At 31.6% G+C, this 20,743-nt stretch overlaps 2 protein-coding genes across 2 annotated transcripts in view; one reads left to right on the top strand and one right to left on the bottom strand.

Annotated features, from left to right (window-relative positions):
- Positions 1-20,743, top strand: part of Schip1 (Schwannomin interacting protein 1) — a 612,769-nt gene that overhangs the window by 183,531 nt on the left and 408,495 nt on the right. The window contains exon 4 of the mRNA XM_076400854.1: positions 8,212-8,244. The gene's annotated coding sequence lies outside the window, so the exon portion shown is untranslated. The remainder of the gene's footprint in view (positions 1-8,211; positions 8,245-20,743) is intronic.
- LOC143194238 (uncharacterized) lies at positions 14,807-16,349 on the bottom strand. The gene is made up of 2 exons (XM_076400890.1): positions 15,834-16,349; positions 14,807-15,731 (listed from the first exon to the last, which is right to left on the bottom strand). Exons 1-2 carry the CDS (start codon positions 16,246-16,248, stop codon positions 14,869-14,871), a joined length of 1,278 nt encoding a protein of 425 aa, XP_076257005.1. The 5' UTR covers positions 16,249-16,349; the 3' UTR covers positions 14,807-14,868.

Genomic DNA, 20,743 nt, shown 5'->3' with positions numbered 1-20,743 from the left:
TGTTATAATTTATACCTTATAGTTGAAACCATAACATACTATTATAAGCATGATCGTTTGAAAATTATTTAGAAATTCATATTAACAGATATTTTTTAATTTGGTAGTACAAAATAAATAAACTTCTATTCAATGAACCTATTCATTGCGATTTTACAAGATTGAACTGTAATGAAATTGTGCTAATCCTTGAACATACCAAATCTTATATCTGGTAAGGACGTTCCATATATTGCCCAAGGATGTTTCCATTGATGTTAACTGCTCCTATTGCAGGATGCCAGTGCATGTAGCAGAACCTTCGAAAGTTGTTGATTTCACACTATTATTTAAATTGTTCCAGAATGTATAAAGTTCTAAAATAAGTTCTAAAACAACACAAATAAGGGTTTATGGGATTTTCAGTTTCCTGGAATTGCGTATGTTTTTGTTTTGTTTTCGAAAAATTAATATAAAAAATCTCATTGCGATTTTACAAGACTTAAGTTTAATTAAATTATGCTGATCCTTGGACATACTAGATGTTATATCTTGCAAGGACGTTCCGTACATATTGCCCAAGAATGTTTCCGTTGGTGCTAACTGCCCTTATTGCAGGATGCCAGTGTCAGTAACAGAACCTAGAAAGTTGCTTATTTTACACCATCATTTAAATTGTTCCAGAACGCATAAAGCTCTAAAATAAGTTCTAAAACAATACAAATAAGAGTTTACCGGATTTTCAGTTTCCTGAAGGAATTGCGTATGTTTTTGCTTGTTTTCAAAAAATTGATATAAAAATATAGTTTAACAAAAACTCGATCTTACATAATTTGTACCTAACAGTATTTGTAACCTATTTGCTCAGTATCCAGGCCTCTTTATATTATATGAAAATTTCACCTAAGTTGTAAAGTTGTAACTTGTTTAGAGGAAATACTTTTAGATGTATCTTATGGGAAACATACCCCGTTTCCCAAGGCCCTTCGTATTACGTAAATAAAAATGGGCCCCGACCGAACTAAAAGGATACGGACTTAAACAAATGGTCTGTACGTGACTTAATGTATTAGTTGGCCGAAAAAAATTGCAGGAAAACAAAAGTGTTTTCCCAATTTTCCTGTCTTATCTGTTTTTCGTTGGAAAGCCAATCGGCACGGGCGATATACGATAATTGCCGGTTCCTTATCTCAGTTCCCGGTTTTAAACTGAATTAGGCCCCTGCCATAACCATATTTTTGAATGTTCCAGATTACAGATAATCCAAAATAGGCGTCGCGCCGTGGCACAATCCCCGACCGTCAATTGGTCCCCGATGCAACCTTCGACAGACAATGGTGCCCCTGTCGCGATTCTGCCGCAGCAAATTCCCGGAAATTCCTGCGACTGCTTTCCTTTTCATTAGTTGCCGTGGTTATTGCTGCAATAGAAATGCCTGGGAAGAATGTTTCAACTGTTACGGTCCTATATGGTCGCGAATGATTCACTAGAAAACGCCGATTCGGATTTTAACGAAAACTATTATTTCAGAATACCATGCATTTTTTTTATTAGAGTATTAAAATACAAGATGTTAAAAAATGTTGTACCTGTAATATAAGTATTGGTTTTCAATTTTTACATAACCTTTGAAAATTTTGAAATATATAGATTTGTTAATAAAATTGTTCTGCTGGTGATGTTGGGAACCTCTTTGTTAACTCCCTAGTGTAACTGCCTATCGAACCATTTTTAACCGATTTTGAAAAAGGAGGAGGTTCTGCATATAATACATTTTTCACATAATTTTTATCTAAAATAATCAGATATTTGTGTATAATGTTATTGCTGAGTAAATAGTATTGCTTTTTAAACAGTATCTATAATATATAAGACTTTGTAGAAATAATGTTGACAATTACTTTTATGGTGTAAATGTTAAAGCGTTTAGCTCCCAATAGAGGTAGCAGGTTCGATTTCCGGCGCGGCCAGTATTTTTGTTTTTCTAGTTTAGTTAGAACATTTGGCAAATCACCCAGACTAGATGGGCATGGGGCCTGGAAGCGCTTTTTAATAATCAAACTTAGATATTTAAAACAAAAAAAAACATTTTAAAGTAAACATGATAAACATAAAATGTACATAATAATCGTTGTAATAACTAAATAAAAATAAACAAAAAACTTATTTATCCTATCTTCTACACGTATTTTATCACTACATAGTATAAAACAAAGTCGCCTTTTCTGTCCCTATATCCCTATGTGCGCTTAAATCTTTAAAACTACGCAACGGATTTTGATGCGGTTTTTTTCAATAGATAGAGTGATTCAAGAGGAAGGTTTATATGTATAATACATGCATAATATACTAAGGCAACATTGCTAATTTTAGAGGTTTCTAACGTGATGTCGTAAATTAACCTATTTTTTAGGCTTATTTAGCAATTAGCAAAAACGCTGCCTAACCCTACGAGTTAGATCAAATTAATGTACTACAGTATTGTACACCATAAAAAGGTCTACAAAAAAGTCCGCGATGGTATATGTTTATCTTTTAGGGATAACCCACATTAACCATTTTTATTGTTTACTTTTTACGTGAGAAAATGGCTTATTTACGAAGCTATTTTAAGCAATACGGCATTAATCCTTATCGAATTAAGTACCTTAAATACAGTGTGCAATTAATATAGATCAATATGGTTCCTTACAGCATGTAAATTAAACAAATATTTTCGGATATATTACAAATTTAAAATTTGCGTTTAAAAATGTGTAATGTAATAAAAATTGTATGAATTTAGATATTCCAAAGATAGCAGGAAATCTTCATAGTAAGTATAGGGGAAGAGGAATTGTTTTACTCCAAATTTAATGCGTGCAGGCCAAGGGCAGTAATGAATGAACCAAAAATACTGGATCATTTTAATCATGTTTTCATTGAGTGACATAGGCATATATATTTTATGCCCGTGCAAAGTCGGAGCGGGCCGCTATGTTTTTATATACAACGTTCATATTTTTTCTGTAGTGTATTTAATTTAGTATCAGCATTGCACCCGTGCGAAGCCGGGGCGGGTCGCTAGTATTCTAATATATACATAAATTAGCTTAAACCTATTTATCTCTTACAATATTATTTTAACTTCTACCAACTGATCAGTTTGAAGAAGTCGGTTTGAACATTTTGGGACGTCTGATTGACAAGAAAATCTTTTGTCTGTGACCATATCAATTTCTAGGTCCCGAAAGAGGTCGCAAAAATGTAATGTGCTCTGGTTTTGTGAAATATCTGTGTTTCATTTTGATCAATTCAATGTAATTTGCTTTTTGCCCAGATCCACATAGTAACTTTACCAATAGCAAATAAGAGTTTTTGTGTTTAACTCTCTGAAGACTCCGCTATTGCTTATATTATCATATCGTCGACAAAGGTGACAGTTGTGTTATATGTTGTGGGGAGATCACTGTTTATTAGTTTGGGTCAACTTGAGATCAACAACTCCTTCATGTTTAATGCGGAGGTATCAATTAATCAAATAAAATTTTCCGATAAATATATTTAAATTAATTATTGATCGATCGATTGATTGATCGAAAAGAATTGAATTATAATAATTAATATTAAAGTATGATGTGATGTAAATAAAGACGTACTAATACACTCATGTAAAATATATAAAAAACCATTATAATCGGAAAATTATTTTTTATATACTCTCGAACGTAAGCATTCGAGGCAGATCTACAAAGAAATACGTAACGAATGGCGAGACGTGTTTCAATTTAGAACAAACTAGCACGGAATTTTAACGGTACTTGATTTTTTAGTGAAATAAAATCTACGTTAAAATTAAATCGCCCCTTACATTCACCGCAAACTTTGAAACGTGGCCAGGGCTTAGATTTTAAAATATATGAATTGGTTTTAACATTTTTCCCTGCATATGTAGATGTTAGCATTCTGTGTGGACTAATCTAGATCTGGAGATCTCAAGTTGCTCTTAAATCGGAGTTTAGACTTTGTAATTAAGAAGATTGGATGGGCTTTAACTATTAAGATCACTCTAATTAAGACCCATTTAATTTAACCACTCTCTCATTGAACCTTATTATGAAAATCTTAAAAAATAAGTCATCGTTATATAATGAAGTGCGTTATTTTAAGAGTTGAACTCTATTTCATTACATGCTAAGATGAATGTCTCAGCAGTCAATCAAACAGGATACCTACACTAGAAATGGGGAATAAATTCGACAAAATGGTCAAGTGCATATCTAATATAACTCGACTGATACTGTTTGGTTAGGACTAGACAAAGGGCTTTGTATATATCGGAATAGATTTAAATCCTTAGTATAATTTTGAACCGCTGCCCAACAAGTCACTATTTATTTCCTTTAAATAAAAATGGCTTTTTGTGTTTCAAAACCTTCATGTTTCATAACTGGTTCAGTTGGCAGAATTTTGAGGAAATTTTAAAGCTGTTCCTCCTTTTCAAACAGAATCAAATTAATATTTAAGAAACCAAGACAGCTTGAAGTTGGATTGGTAACCTTTAGCAGTTACTCGAATCATTCTTTGGTGTAATCTGGTGGAGTTCGTAAACAAAGTCAGAAACAAGTCGTTCTTCGGAAACATCAGTGGCATGAAGATTCTTGGAACAAGCATGGCGGTTTGGGGTGTAAGGACATTAGATGCAGATTGAAGGTGTTGTAGACTAAGACTATTTTACCGATTTTGGGCAGAATCGTGCAGCTCACTATACGACCATCGAAAGCGAATTGCAGTACGTCATGGATCCCCCTGAGCATTTCCTTAGGAGGGAGCTGTTATATCGCATAACGAATCCAATCATGGCTCAAAAAAGATAGTTATTGTTATACTGAAATATTTGATGAGTGATATATTTACTGAGAGTGACATGAGGATTTGGTTTCTATCCATAAAATAAAAAAGTCAATTAATGTCTTAAGAGGCCTAATATGAGGTTCAGCTAAACTAAAAGCATTGTTAAAAGATGATACAGTATCACTTTGATTAGAATCTAATCACTGATTGATATACAAATATTATAAATTACGAATGCGTTGCAGCCTTGAGTTTAACTGAGTGAAAAATGATAAATAATAAGCAATGTATTACAGGCCTTCATGTTAGTGTAGTGTTATCTATTGAAAAAAATACGAAGCATTCATGTAAGTTAAGACTGTTAAACAATTTAACCCAACTGCTATATTCGACTATTTTAACTTTTATCTACATAAAATATAGTATAGGAATTTTCCACTAAGTGTTCACAACAACCCTTAGAATTGCATGCTCGGTATTCATTACTTTTATTGTTATAAAGATTAAAATTATAGTGATGTTACTGTGTCATATACGAATGATTTCAATAATTTAATGTGGTTATTTTGACGTGAATGACAAAGATAGGAAATATTAAAAAAGCTTAAAGTATGAAATGAATATCATGATTTATTGAACAAACCTCAAACTCTCCAAGGCATCAAATTACTGTTTCCAGGCATTTACAATTGATGGAAAATATTCATGAAAAGGCCAACAGCTCGTAATGAAAAGTGGATCTGTTAAGATAACCTCAAGCGCAAAATGTCGTGGGTTAGCCCAGGAGTATTATCCTCACCAATATTGAAACGGAATTTTCCTGACCAGCAAGGTGTATTATATTGCGAGCTATTAAAAAACCGAGAAACGCAAACAAGCCGGCAATAGCGAGTAACAAAAACAAAGTAATGACAGGACGACTCGGTCACATTTTTTAAAAATTGTGAATGATATACCGTTGGAGCTTAATTGGGAAGTTTTCCCATACCCAGCGTACTCCCTAGACATGGCAGCATCTGACTACTATTTGTTAAGATCGCTGCAGCATAACACACGGGTACCAGGGTTTCAAAATGCTGAAGAAGTGCGATAGTCGATTGATGATTGGATTGGATGAACAGTTGTGGAAAATAATGGAAAATAAAATATTTTCCATTATTTTTGAATTGATATATATTGTACCAATGTTTGTGAATGAATGAATTTTGACGGGACAAAACGATAATGGAATGATTAGAATACATGCAAGCCCATAATATATTATTATTAGTATAACTGTTTTCCAGATCTCACAAAGAAATAAGAAATCAAATACCAGTCAAATATTTGATAACATTTAAGAAAAATAAAAGAATTTGAAAAAATATAATTAATTTTTTTCTTAATTTTTGTTTACTTCAAACATCTTTAATATATTTTATGAATACGGAAATATTTTGATGAAATTTCTAAATATTTATAAAATATTGTGATATTCGCGATATATTACTGTTAGTATAGTGGCCGATATTTCAGGTAGATTTTTTTTGGTCAGCTAGAAATCGTAGTTCGCCAGTTGTCTTTTTAAATAAAAAAAAAATATCGAGCCTGCCTTTTTTTGGTTTCGATTTTCGATGTGATTTCGTAGACCTGCAAACGCCGTAGACGCTAATATTTTCTATTAAAATTATATCGTGGTGGAGAGCTGTAAGTATTAGGGTTCTTCGGCTTTGATAAGGTAATTTTAGAAGTACCAGTATAGTTCGTATAGCGCTGTTTTATCTTCAAGTACGAACAAGATGTATATTGTTTCACATTTGAACTGAGTCTATTTGTGATGTACAATGGCCTTTAAAGTGTTAATCATTTTTAAACAAGTGTGACAATTAATAATGTAAGTACATTAAAACATATTTTCTTGTATTAATGACCATTTAGATTATATTTTATATGGTTTTATTAAAAGTTATTCCAGTTTATTATGTATGCTTGGCCAAAAACAAAATGCTGGTTTTGAAAATTACTTTTTAATATTTGCTAGAAAGTGACTTATTTTTTAAACCACTGCATCACAGAAAGTGCCAAGAATCCACGTTTCCAGAAATATGGTGTATTCAAACCTGGCCGTATTTGTTGACAATTACAAGGAAGAATATATGGGTTCGATATTTTCTAGTGATCATTATATGTTTGCAGATTGCTAATTTGCTGAAAAGTGTGCTTTAAACCTCAGTTTTAGTAGATTTCAAGAGATATATATCAAATTTTTGGATTAATTTCATGGAATAATAATAAAAAATACCTCTATCTTGGTATATTAAAATAAAACGTTTTATATTCCTTGATGTATTTCCCAGAAAAAATCTGTTTTAATTATAATTTGAATTTGTTGAAATTAAAAATATATTACTGATTCCTAAAATTTGTACAATGATACGAAGTAGTTTGAAATATCTTGTTTCTTTTTGGGAAATCTATTGAAACAACACTCATAAATACAATTGCTTATTTTATTATTCTGGGAAAACAATTTTTGGTTATTTATGGAATATATTTTATTCAAATGGCAGAAACATATTTGTAGCAATATTTGCCATTTGTAGCAATCATAAATGTTCTTATGGAGTAAAATTTATTAAAATTAGTAACATATGTTGACATAAAATTAATTAATTAAGGATACCTTTGTTTAAACGGCCATATGTAATTTAATAGTCCTATTACCAAGCTATTATTAGGTATATTAAATATTAAAGTCGTTTATGAATAATATGTCGAGATAACAGACAGTGAAGTAATTCTTATTTTCAAGGTAACTTCTTAAGAAAATCAATAATTATTAACAGACGTACTTATTATGTATTAGAAACTGTTAGAAACTGTATATATTAGAAAAATTCTATATTAGTTTTATATATCGATTCGTTTTATTCTATGTTTGTTGCTTCTTTCCTTATTTTATTCCCTCCGATGGGTTTAATTTCACCCCCTTTCTTAAATTAATTCGGTCCTTTTTCTTTATTTCCTCTTCTGTTCCCTATTCTTTTTATCATCTCATTTCCTTTTAATTTTCTTTTAAGTATTTCCATTCGGCATTGTCTTTTTATTTGTGACTCCAAATAACTTCAACTACTAAGCTCTTTTTCATTCCTTCTTTATTTTGGCAGAAATTTATTATTGTTATTTATTACTTGCTGGTACTGTTTGTCATGTATTTTTATATTTGTAATAACACTTTTCTCATTCTTTTTTTACATTTCCACTTTCCTTTTCTGTGTTTATATTTCATTTAGATATTTTCAGTTTCGGTTTATTTGAGGGAATGATTGGATTGACTTTATTTAACTATTTATTTTAACTATTTTGTAAATGACGTAAAACAAATATCTTCAGAAATTTCAAAATGTATTCTTGTTGCAGGTACCAGCCAGTTAATTCAGGCGCATTAGCTTGGTAAGTACATTACGAATAGAAAACATTTCCTAGATTTAACAATGGGTTTCGAATGCTCCTCCATTACGAATTAGAAACGCGTAAAAGAAAATGCCGGTCCGATCTCGGGTCGGTTTTTCCACGACAGACGAAACGCGAAACCGAATTATATCGGCCTTTATTCCAAACTTTACCCTTCGCTCCGTCCACCCCACCTCCTCAATTTCATATATTATTCATACTTTGCGAAACGGGAATTGCTTAGAACATCGCTTTTCCCGAATTCACTTATCATCGGTTATGTAAGAACGTTCCCATTTTAAAGCGAGGTTTTGTCTGTTAGTTTTCCGAATAGACGTGCGGATTTAAAAATATGGAAGGCCGGCCACATTACCGAGCACAGTTGCACGGGTTGCGTTTTTTTTTCGACTTGTAGTTTTGAGTAGTTTGAATCGTTAAAAATTTTATTAAAGAAAATTTTCATAGGCAAATGCAAACACAATACGTTTTTATATTTAAATCAGATTCTTTAGGCCTTTGAGGCTTTTTGGGAAATTCATCTTTTATTATTCCTTTGACTGGCTAGTTATTACTTAGATGCAGATAAATTGTTTAGATTTAGAGATAGATATTTAGATAACTAAGACATTTTTAACTCTAAATTGAGGTTTTGAGTACGACGAATTAAAACCGTCCGATCAACATTTCACACTGCAGGTAAAATATATTAATTTCTTCTTAAAAAAAATTATGGCCCCATTTGACACCCATTTTTCGTCAATTTTTTTAACAATCAATTAATTAATATAAGTTATTAACTATCAAACTTGATACTAATGTATATGAACGACGGGTTTATACACACTTAAGAGACTGCTTATTAAAGTATTTAGTTAATTTTACTTTTAAATTGATAATAGACAATATAGTTTGTAATTTTTTTTTATTTAAACAATAATTAAACAATAATTCTTATTATAAACAATAACAAAAATAGTAAGTAAGGAATACATAGCTCCGTTTTATTTTATTTTATTAATATCGTTTTCCTTTCTTTCACTATTTATTTATTTACATTATTTTATTTATTATGATACAGTGCCATATGAAAATTGAAGTACATTAAATTATTTCGTACATTCTTCACATGTCGTGGTTATAATACAGTGTTCGTCACAAATAGGGTTCTCACATACCGAACATATTTTTCTAGTTTTGCGACGTTTTTTAAACTCACTTTGGAGACATTCAGAGACACCAGTAATCTCTTTCCTCCCAGTTGAATTGAGCTGTGTCTGAGTGTCAATGATACAGATGTGTTCACTGATGCGCATTCGGATTGATAGCTCTACCAAGAAGAGATTCAATCGCAACTTTCGTTGAGAAATGCCTCATAATTTGTTCATTATTCGAACGAATTTCAACGAATGGAGTACATAGCTCTCTGCCCAATTGCCGATAAAATAATCGTCGTTCATACGATTTTTTAACAATCATTTTATTATTCTTATAATACAGAATATATGATGCAAGGCAGGGAATATCAAGAATATTGCCTTTTTGTAGTATATCTACCAAGCATTTTATCTATCGTATCTACTCCAGCTTTAGACCAGTTATTAAACTCAATAATTTCGGGTTTTTTCTTTGCACTATCACTAATTTTAGCTACATGATGCATTGCTGTTAGCATAATTACTACCTTGTTTTTTTTTTGGCACATAACTACATAGGGTAACTTTTTCATGAAAGCCAAAGACAGTGGATAATTCTTCTCGCGCTTTTGATACTGCCATTGCTGGTGGAATGTATGCTTTATTTTTCTTCAAGGTGCCAACCGTTGTCAAGTTCCAAGATAGTAAAAATTTTGCCAGTGGAAGAGCAGTGAAGAAATTATCCATTGTAATGTTTCTACCGGATCCTCTATACGGCGCCACCAAGTCTTTGACAACTCTTTCACCAACGTTTTTCTCACGACCATCTTTCGATTTTCCAGTGTGTGAAACAGAAGTGGATACGAATTTTCAGCATCACATATCCACCATACTTTAATTCCACATTTAGCTAGCTTTGACGGAATATCCTGACTGAATCTAATTCGACCTCGGTATGGATAAAGTTGCTCGTCAATTGTCAAGTATTCTGTTGGCTTATAATGTTTTATTAAATTACTATTCAACATTGTCCAAGTGTCTCTTATCAACAGCTTTATCATTCCCCAAGCGCTGCGCTCTAGTATTGGCATCATCAAATCGAATAAAGCGAATAATATTCCAGAAGCGATTGATACTCATTGCTGCACGATAGAATGCATATGAGTACGGCTACCACATTTCCTTTGCATTGTCAGAATTGGAGTTATTAGTGCTGTTATTAGTCTGTTCACTACGCTTGTAGAATTTCAATCTAAACACGTTTCTTTCTTTTCGTATGACATGAGAAGGGGAAAGGGACATCTCAGGTACCTAAACATAGATTGGCTTGGCATTCCGCTATTGTTATTTCTATGACGACTATAAACTGTGTCCGTATAGTTATTTCATATGCCACGTAGCCAGTTTATACAGAAAAAAAATTATTCAGTACACTAATGACTGGCATATCTGCCCCCTATAGGTGGGTACTAGGTACCCGGTAATTGAACGAATGGTGAAAGTTTGGTCAGTGACCGGACGGTTTTAATATTAATATTAATATTATTACTATATGAGACATTATTACGTAATTACACAATTAAAATGTATTTTTATCGACTTTCGTAATAGTAAATGTATAATGATTTCTTTCTTTTTGGTAACGCTTTTGTATTTTTTTAGGTAAATTTTATTATAGTTTTCACTGACTAGTTCTTGTTTACACAAAAAGGCAATTTTAACTTAGGTTTTGGTTACAACTAATTAATATTATTATTTTATAGTTACTAATACTTATTTTAGTAAACAGTACTATAAAAGTAAGGAATATATTTTTATAAAATTTATAAATTATATCTAAATCCTTTAAAAATAATTTTAATGGTAGTCTATTATAATGTGTTTTTATGCTTATATTAATTTCTTTAATTTTAATAGTACTTTTAAGAATTTTTAGATACTGAGATAGTCCTTTTGGGAATTTTATGTACTTTTTCTTTTATTATATTCTTCGATTGCCTAATTATTGTTTAGCCATGGACTAAAATCGCAATTTTTAAATTTATGGTATTTGGTTATTATGACTTATTGTTAGTAAAATATACTACAGGTTCCACTTTTCTCTATTCCAATAATTTGATTATTCAAAGACAACGAAATAATTTTTGTGGAATTTATAAATTCAACGTAGATCCTAAATATATATTTTCGCTCAGTATTTTATTCCATTATTCGCTTTATGTCTATTATGTGTTTCTAGTTGAATTCAATATAAATTGCTTTAATTCTAACGAATCTTTTGAAACTATTTAGATAAAATAGTTTTCATTGTAGAATTTATTAATTAATTATTATTTAGATACGAACTATATATAATATTTATAATAATTTCGCAATATGTTTACAGATAATCATGTGAAACTTATTGCTGCTAAAATGTTGAGGCTCCATTCTTATTTATTTGATTTCATAACATTTTGTTTATTTAGAATATATAGAGCAAAATAAATAATTTGTACGGTGTATATAAAAATGGTGTTAAATGGTTATAAAATATCTTGATATATAAAGAATTATATACAAAAATATTTTGTTGGAATTACAATTCGGAATGTCTTTGAGGTTGAAAATGTATATTATTTACACTAAAATAGAATATGTTATAAAAAATAACAAGGCTTGGTCCTTAATATAGTTGCAGAACTTAACTACTAATTAATTAGGCCATTTGTTATAAATTGTTTATATTTTTTTTAAAGAAAATAGTTACCGGTTCATAAGCATTAACATGTTAAGCATTATTTTTCTCAGCTTTATCCTTATCTTCCTAGTTCGATTCAGTATTGCCAATTTATTAGAATACCATAGCAATAACACACAAGTATTTATATATTTTTAGCTTTTTTTTATATATTTTTAAGTCCCCTTTCTACCAACGAGGGTTTATCTGGATTGGATCCTCAGCATTGACTTTATTGACTGGCCAGTTATCAACTTACAGACCATCCCAGAAGACATCTTATGTTACCCAGTCTGGTTACTAGCGTGACTGGGATGGTTATTCCTTGTCGGATTCTCCATTGGTGTCTATAGCTATATTTGAAATTAGAATCACAAACATAACGTCTTATTACGTCCATGCCCTAGTAGAATTCAAACCCGTGACTATCGCAATAGTAGGAGGACTAGTAGAAGTCGGCGTTTATAGTTTTTGTTACAGAACTTTAAGAGGAATATAGAACAAACAATTATTTATACTCTTTTAAAATATTTTTTATATAACCCGTTTTTTTATTAATTGAAACAATATAATAATTTTAGTTAAACAATTAAAAATCTTCTTTTTATTAAATACTAGCTGACCCGACAGACTTCGTCCTGTCAAAAAGATTTGTAATGTGGCAGTTTTTGTGCCTACGTATTTTAAAAAATTCTCCTGAACAGAACCATCACCCTGGTGATAGGGCGTTGTGAATAAAAAATAATTAAATAAAACATATATAAGGATTTAAAAGTAAGTAATCGCTTTATTGTTAATCATGTGAATCATAATTATTATTATTATTATCATTGTAGTGCTTTGTGGTATACGATGTTTTTTGTTTGATTACCTGGCGCATAGATAAACAAATCTGATGGTTTTCCAACACGGGAACAGGCAACATACAATTGACCATGTGAGAAACATGGGTTTTCTAGATTAATACCACAAACACTTAATGATTGCCCCTGGGACTTGTTTATAGTCATAGCAAAAGCAAGCCGTCAACATGTCTATAGGAAATTTGCCATTACCAATGTCAATGAGTTGTTTAGAGAATATGTTTCCAGATTGGTCATTTTGCAACTCGACACGCATATTCTTGCTTAAATGAAGTACTTTAACATGTTTCCACAAATTGGAGGACTTTAGACATGCATTGAGTTCATCAGCTGGCGTTGATCGTGGAATCACTGGCAATGTTTGACGAAAATCTCCTGCTAATAAAATCATTGCACCACCAAATCGGTTATTATTGCTACGTAGATCTTTTAAGGTTCTGTCTAAAGCCTCCAAAGATCTTTTATGTGCCATCGTGCATTCATCCCAAACAATCAATTTACATTGCTGCAAAACCTTTGCCATTGCAGAGTTCTTCGAAACGTTGCAGGTTGGAGTTTCATTGCTTTGCATATTTAATGGCAATTTTAGTGCTGAATGGGCTGTTCGACCACCTTCAAGCAAAGTTGCTGCGATTCCCGACGAAGCGAGTGCAAGTGCAATTTTATTTTGTGAGCGAATTGTTGCTAATATTAATGAAATAAAAAAAGTTTTTCCTGTACCACCAGGTGCATCTAAGAAATAAATCCCTCCAGTTTCATCATTTGTTACTTTCATAAGAGTTTCAAATACATACTTCTGTTGTTCATTTAACAGTGGAAGATTTGTTTGAATTTATTCTTTCAAAGCGTTGAGATCATACAGTCTTTCTCGATGCAACTCTTGGTTAAAAACGTCATGCATTGGACGATTGGGCGCGGTCAGGCCTAATTGAATTAATAGTTTGTTTGACATTATCAAGCACATGTCCTCAATTGAAATCAATGCTTCATTGTAAATTTCTTCACTGATTTGTATATTTGGATTTCCCATTCTATTCCGTATTTGATACAAAATATCATCACACATATAATCTTTGTACTTCATCCACAAATCAATTGGGTTTGATGGGAAGCATGTAGATATGATTATAGAAAACAATGTTCGTATTTGATGAGTGTGTGATGATATTACAGCATCATTGAGAGTTTGATCCCAATGAGCGTCATTTTCAAGCAATTGCAAACGTTGACAGGCTTCTCTGTAGGATCCACACAATTCACCATCAACAGTTCGTAACTGTTGGAATGATGTTGGGCCACGTACATTGACTAATAGCAGTCGTAAATAAAAACATTCATCATTGCTTGGATGTACTGAATAAATCCGGCCAATCGCATCGGTGGAATATACATCTGTATATCCTGGAACTGGTTTTCCTTGTTTCCGTCGTATAAATCTCCTTGAGGATTGATTCCAGGTATAATATTTTGGCATTTCAGAATATAGCAATGTTTGTGCGAAATCATCGTTTTGGCATGTCTCAAAAAAACTGGTTAATGTAGTAGATGGTGGCTGAGCAGCTCTTTGTACTGCGTTCTGTGCTGTAAAATACACTCTTTGTCCATTTTCTAAATGCACAGCTAAGTGAACAACAGAAGGGTGTCTCTCATGAATAGGAAAAGAAAATATTCGCCAAACTGCTTCATTACTACTGACATAGCGGCCCATTTGGTATTGGGTAACTTCATCATTAGAATTCTCTGCACCAATTCCAATCACAGCCATATCACTCCCTTTGGTTACATATTTGCAAATGTATTTAATCGATTTCACTGAATGGCAAGATTCAACGTTGATGTGTGCTTTGAATGTCTTTGATAAAATGGGTGAATATGGAACAATCCAACGATTATCTATTTCAATATCTTGTTAATTTAATTTGACAATTGTTGATTTTCCATTGTCTGCTCTCGATCTGCGACGATACAATGGATAACCGTCATTACCAGTAATTGTTTCCGATATTAATGTCCGTGGATATCGTTTTGAACATTTACCATCCATCATACACGGTGAATTTTGATTAAGAGTTCCACAGGGACCATGTATCATGTTTTTGATAACTACCTCATGCAATCCAGGATCTACTTGTACATTAGGGATTTCAGCTGATATCACTGCATCAACTTCATTTGGCCTTATCTTTTCAACCAACCAAATCAAAATGTGTGCATGTGGCAATCCTCGTTTCTGCCACTCCACAGAATACATCCAGCAGCGTGTCTCACCAAACACATTATGTTTTACGATGAAATTCATTAAAGATTTCAACTTTTGTCTAAAGACTCTGGCTGTAATATCATGACGATCAATGGGTGATTGCCCAGGGAATAACTCCTGCTTAATTTCTATCCATTGCGGATTGCATGTAAATGTGATGAACAAATCTGCTGTACCATAATGACGAACATACGACATGGCATCTTGAGCATATTCGTGCATATGCCGAGGGCTTCCGATGTATGTTGCTGGAAGAATAGTCATCCGACCGACATTCTGTGCATTTCCATCAGTATTAATCGCATCTCGAAGGTGAATATACTCTTCAGATCGGAGTTTGGTTTGATTCAACCTGATGAATGTTAATCTCTCCGTTTCAATTTTAACATAAATGTCAACAACATATTTGTGATATAATCGCCGACATTTCAATATGTGATTATCTTCATTTTCCCGAATCATTAGGCGGTATGAATAGTTCATTGAACTGACTTTTTTGTTGGTTTCAGAACCTGTAAATAGATTTTGTTTTAATAACATTTAAATATAAAATTAAAATACGTAATATAGTGACTGAGATATTATCGCCATAGCTAAACTAATATTTTAGTTACCTGTAATGGGATTTATCATTTTTATTGAGAAATCGTAGCCATCTTCACCTTGCCAAAATATAATGGGATATTGCAGTGCATCATATGAGCGGTGTGTTTCCTTTATACGTTGTAATTGATCATTCCGACGATGTAAAACAATATCACGGGATTCCAAGTTTTCTCCAACTACAACGATAGCAACTTCATCAATAGTTGGTGCATTAAAACGTCTTGTATGTTGACCTGCAGGTGTTTTATCAGCTCTGATTACAATTTTGTGATTATCGGATGGCATCAGATCCAGGGCAGTTTTAAACAATATAATCAATTGATTGTGTTGATGAAATAAAGTTTGTAATTGTTCTACAATAGACCTTTTTACTAAATTGTTATGTGCACAACGCAGATCAATTTCTTGTGGTGAATTGCCCATAAAATAAATTTGCAGGAATTTGTTGTCGCTATCTGACACTGGTAACAGTGAACCTGCTCTGTGATATATTTGCCCTTGTATCTGTAAATAAAAAAAATATTATGGTGTGGTATAAATTAATGGATTGTCAATGATCAAACTTAAATAATATTTGATCTTAAAAAGTATATATTTAGTTTTAACTAATATCTATCAAATATAAAATATAATAAAAGTGTCACTGAAACTGAATCACCATATAATATGATGACTAAGTGATATATTTCGTAATGATTAAGAAATTGAAGATTAGTAACACATCTTAACTTTGGTGACAGAAAATTTTGTTCGCTAAAATAATTATGAGTAACTGCTATAATACATACCTTGAAAGTTGGCATAAAATTTTCCCGAACTGCATTTGTTGCCCCAAATGAAGTCATTTGAAAGCAATTGTTATATTGTTGAATATGTGTCAAAAAGTGTATAGAATCTGTTCCTATTCCTGAAACCAATGAGTACAATGGTTCTGGTGGTGGATCCAATTGTATCAATTTCACTTTACCATTTGCGCAACACAATCCATTGGCTTCGTTTTTGTATTTTAATGCCTTACAGTGTGAGCAAACCAAGTTCATAGAACCAATAACAACACATTGGTAGTTACTGTAGTCAATTGACACATCGTAACTGAAAGCAGCTGGATTCAAACTTGCGCGATTATTAGTTGAATGTCGCGCTCGCGCTTCACGCGTTTGTGATATCCGAATTCTTTCACGTTCATTTCCGTCGTCACGTTCTTGTGCAGTACGATTAGATCGGTAATTAGCTTGGTTTATAGCATTTCTGGTTCTTCTACCTAAATTGCTTCGTCTTATAGGAGGCATATCAAATATAAATTATTTTTTCACTAATCACGAACTAAACAAACACTAACTAACTAAACACTCTGCACAAAACACGATATACGAATTTGTTTCGTGTATCACTTGACAATTCATCTGTCATCTATCAAAAGTCATCTGTAACAGACAACTTTTTTTTTTAAATTTGATATGACTTGAACTCAAATCCTTTTAAGCCGTACGAATTGTTTTATTTATTTAAAATTTGAATTAAATTTTAAACAAATAAAAAATTTTAAATAAATAAAACAATTCGTACGGATTAAAAGGATTTGAGTTCAAGTCATATCAAATTTAAAAAAAAAAAGTTGTCTGTTACAGATGACAGATGAATTGTCAACTGATACACGAAACAAATTCAAACAAAAAGGGCTATTTTTAGGGTTTTTCCAGCAATAATTCTAATTTTTCTCGCCGTAAAAACCATCCCTGAACTTCAACGAACATTTTAAAAAAAGATTTGGCCAAATTGGTCCAGGCGTTGTTGAGTTATGCGCTTAGGAACATATTTTGCGATTCATTTTTATATATAAGATTATTTGTTTTTGTTTGTTTTCGTTTCAGATACAAAAGCAATTATGTATCTTGTTATCTAAATGTTGTAGATACAGCATTCCGATAACATATTATATATACATATAACAGAATTATGGTATGAGAATTATAAATACTGATAATCCCTTTTTAAACATAAATAACATCTTAAAATTGGCTTTTTTAGCCTATGTCTACCTCGTGGTAAAATATTAGACTAAAACTGTCATGATGTTAAGGAAAACAAACACAGCTCGAGGCTTTTGCATAAATATGTATAGTATTATATACATGAAAATCGATGGATAAGCCTTTTGGCGATGTTGTTCCTTAGTTGGGATTCTCGAGAAGCCTTACGTGACAGAGTCTGAAAAGCCAACAAATTTCTTCAAATACACTAACATGATTAATTCTTATTTAAATATTTTTACGCTTTCGAGATATTTATAATTATATACTTTAGAAACAGTCTCAACTGTAAAATATATTATTTATTCCTTAAAGTTATTATTTACGTATCTTATCTCAATATCTAAATATATATTTTATTATAGAAACCTGATTTATCTATACATTAGACCATTATATCTTATTTATCTTCATTGAATTCACTAAATTTTGTTTAGTATTTTAGTCATGTATTTCAATATTTCTTTTTCACTCTAATACTTGTCCTGGCCTTCTAATCGTTTTCTTTTTATATTAGCATACCAGATGTCAGTTGCTCGCATTTCGCTGCAATTATACCATTCATCTCATTTATTTAGATAGTTTTCTCCTAAAATATTATGCGTTGACTGTATTATTTTTGTTTTTCTTCTTTTGTTTCTCTTATAATTTTTGTTTTGGTTTTATAAGTTTATTAAGTATACTAAAATTTTAAAGTAGAAGATTTAACAAAAGAAGTTTATGGACTTTGTGAATGCAGATGGATTATTAATTGATTTTGCCATATGTTGATATGCCATTGAAGAAAACACTTAAGTTGAATGTACTATCTTACCAAATGATCAGGTTTTGACGACGGATTCTTAAATGTAAGATAAAGTGTTAGCTAAGGATGGCCAGTATTTTGACTCACTTTTGCGCTTTGGGTGATATGGGGTTCGTCGTTCGGAAAAAATGGTGTGTTAACTGTAGGGTGCGATGACTGAAGAATTAATTGACTTAGAATTAAGCGTTTTGTTCATATTAAAACGAGATTGGTACGGCAGTTTTCTTTGTTAGTCCATTCAAAAAGTTGTTACATTTTTCCTTCATTTTGAAGTACTTATAAAAGTAAAATAAAACTATTTCTTTAAAACTTTTTTATTATAACGTTTCATAACTTGTATGTATGCATTTTCATGTGATAATTAAAAATACATTTTAAGTATAAAGAATGATTTTGTTCTGCTTGAGATTTATATTTCTTTATATAGCACCAAAAATGCGATTTTTCCCACAATCGAATTATGTCAACTGCAACAAAAACTTCAGTCATCTTCGTTCTCTATTTTTCCGGTTAAACAAACTGACGTTTTCGTATTCTTGTTCGTACAGTGGGACTGGATCTACGCGTGTGTCTATTCTCAAAGGGCATCACGTGTAAGTGGTCCTGACTGGAAAACATCCCCAGAGATAGGGGAAAGATCCCATTTCGTTGTTTATGCCGTTTGGAAGGAATTGCTGCAATTTCCTGACCACCTACACGTCTTTAAGACATTACATAATTAAAACTAACCACCACCAACTTTTTCTTTGCAGTTGCTTTGTTTTCTCTTATGCGTGTAACACGTTAGGTCAATTGGTTAGGTTCATTATTTTAATGGAGCCTTAATTTTGGGTAATTAAAATTTAAATTGTATTTTTTATGAAAAAAATATTATTGAGATTTCTATAATATTAATATTCTAATATTAGTTGTTGGGATTAAATTTAAGTTTTTTTTAATAAAAACGGTTTATTGAAAATGAAAGTATATAAATGTATTATTCAAAAGGTTTTTTGATGATTTGTTAAGGGACCGATCCCATACAGAAAAAAGACCAAATGGGACTTAGCTAAATCTGGAGAATATGGTGGGTGAGATATAATTTTGACAATAAAATACTTTTACAAGATAGATTGAAGTAACTTCAAAAAATAAATAAGGAACTCACAAATTTAGACCTTTTCTACAAAAAAACAAACGTTTTTAAATAAAATACGAACGTAATAGTCGTTGTAATAACGAAATGAAAATCAGTTTGAAGTTGGTACCATGCCCAAACAGTTATACTAAATTAGATTTCTTTTGTTTCTTTTTAATTTTAATTTTAATTTTGACATAAAATTATAATATTATTTTTGTATTGATTGAAGGCTCGGCAACGACTTCGAACTAATTTTTGTTTAGTTATTACAACCAAACTAGAAAAAACACCTCCACATAGCGACCTCCGCGTATGAGCTTGATTACAGTCATTACTATTACACTATAGAAACAATTGCCTACCATGTTTCTGCAACCTCTAATATACTATGGTTGGTGCTTAAAAAGCAAATTGAATGGTTTTTACACTGAACTACTTCCGATTTTTCGTCATATCAGTTCAGCAATAACATTATACACAAATATCTGATTACTTTAGATAAAAAATATGTGAATATGTGTGATCCTAATTTAGCTCCAATGGGACACCTGGGAAGGCCACTCTTTCTAATAAAAGAGGAATTTTGAAAATCGATCCATAATTGACGGAGAATCGGCGAACACACATACACCCACACACACATTAAACTCTCATAAAATAAAATAAAATTTGTGATAAGGCTATTGTTGACATGTTCTATTCTAAGCAAATACGGCACCATTTGTAACCACAATTAGCGTTTTAGTATTATCGAATTAAATTCATTAGGTACTTTCATGTATTTTTATCAGCAATGATTCGTAAAAATACGATTTTAACATTTCCATATATAATAGTTTTATGCTTAGTATTAGTGAGTTATTTAGTCTATTGCTATGGATGCTAATTATGGAACCCTGAATATTGCGCATATACATTACTTTTGTTGTTTTATTTAAAGAAATTTGCTGGCAACGTCCATCA

This window comes from Rhynchophorus ferrugineus, unplaced genomic scaffold (assembly GCF_030347505.1).
Source record: "Rhynchophorus ferrugineus isolate W39M unplaced genomic scaffold, kcgeb_rfMv2 rfM3, whole genome shotgun sequence".
Taxonomy (NCBI): Eukaryota; Metazoa; Arthropoda; class Insecta; order Coleoptera; family Curculionidae; genus Rhynchophorus; species Rhynchophorus ferrugineus.
Note: the sequence above shows the minus strand (reverse complement) of the source record. Positions and strands in the feature narration are given on the sequence as shown.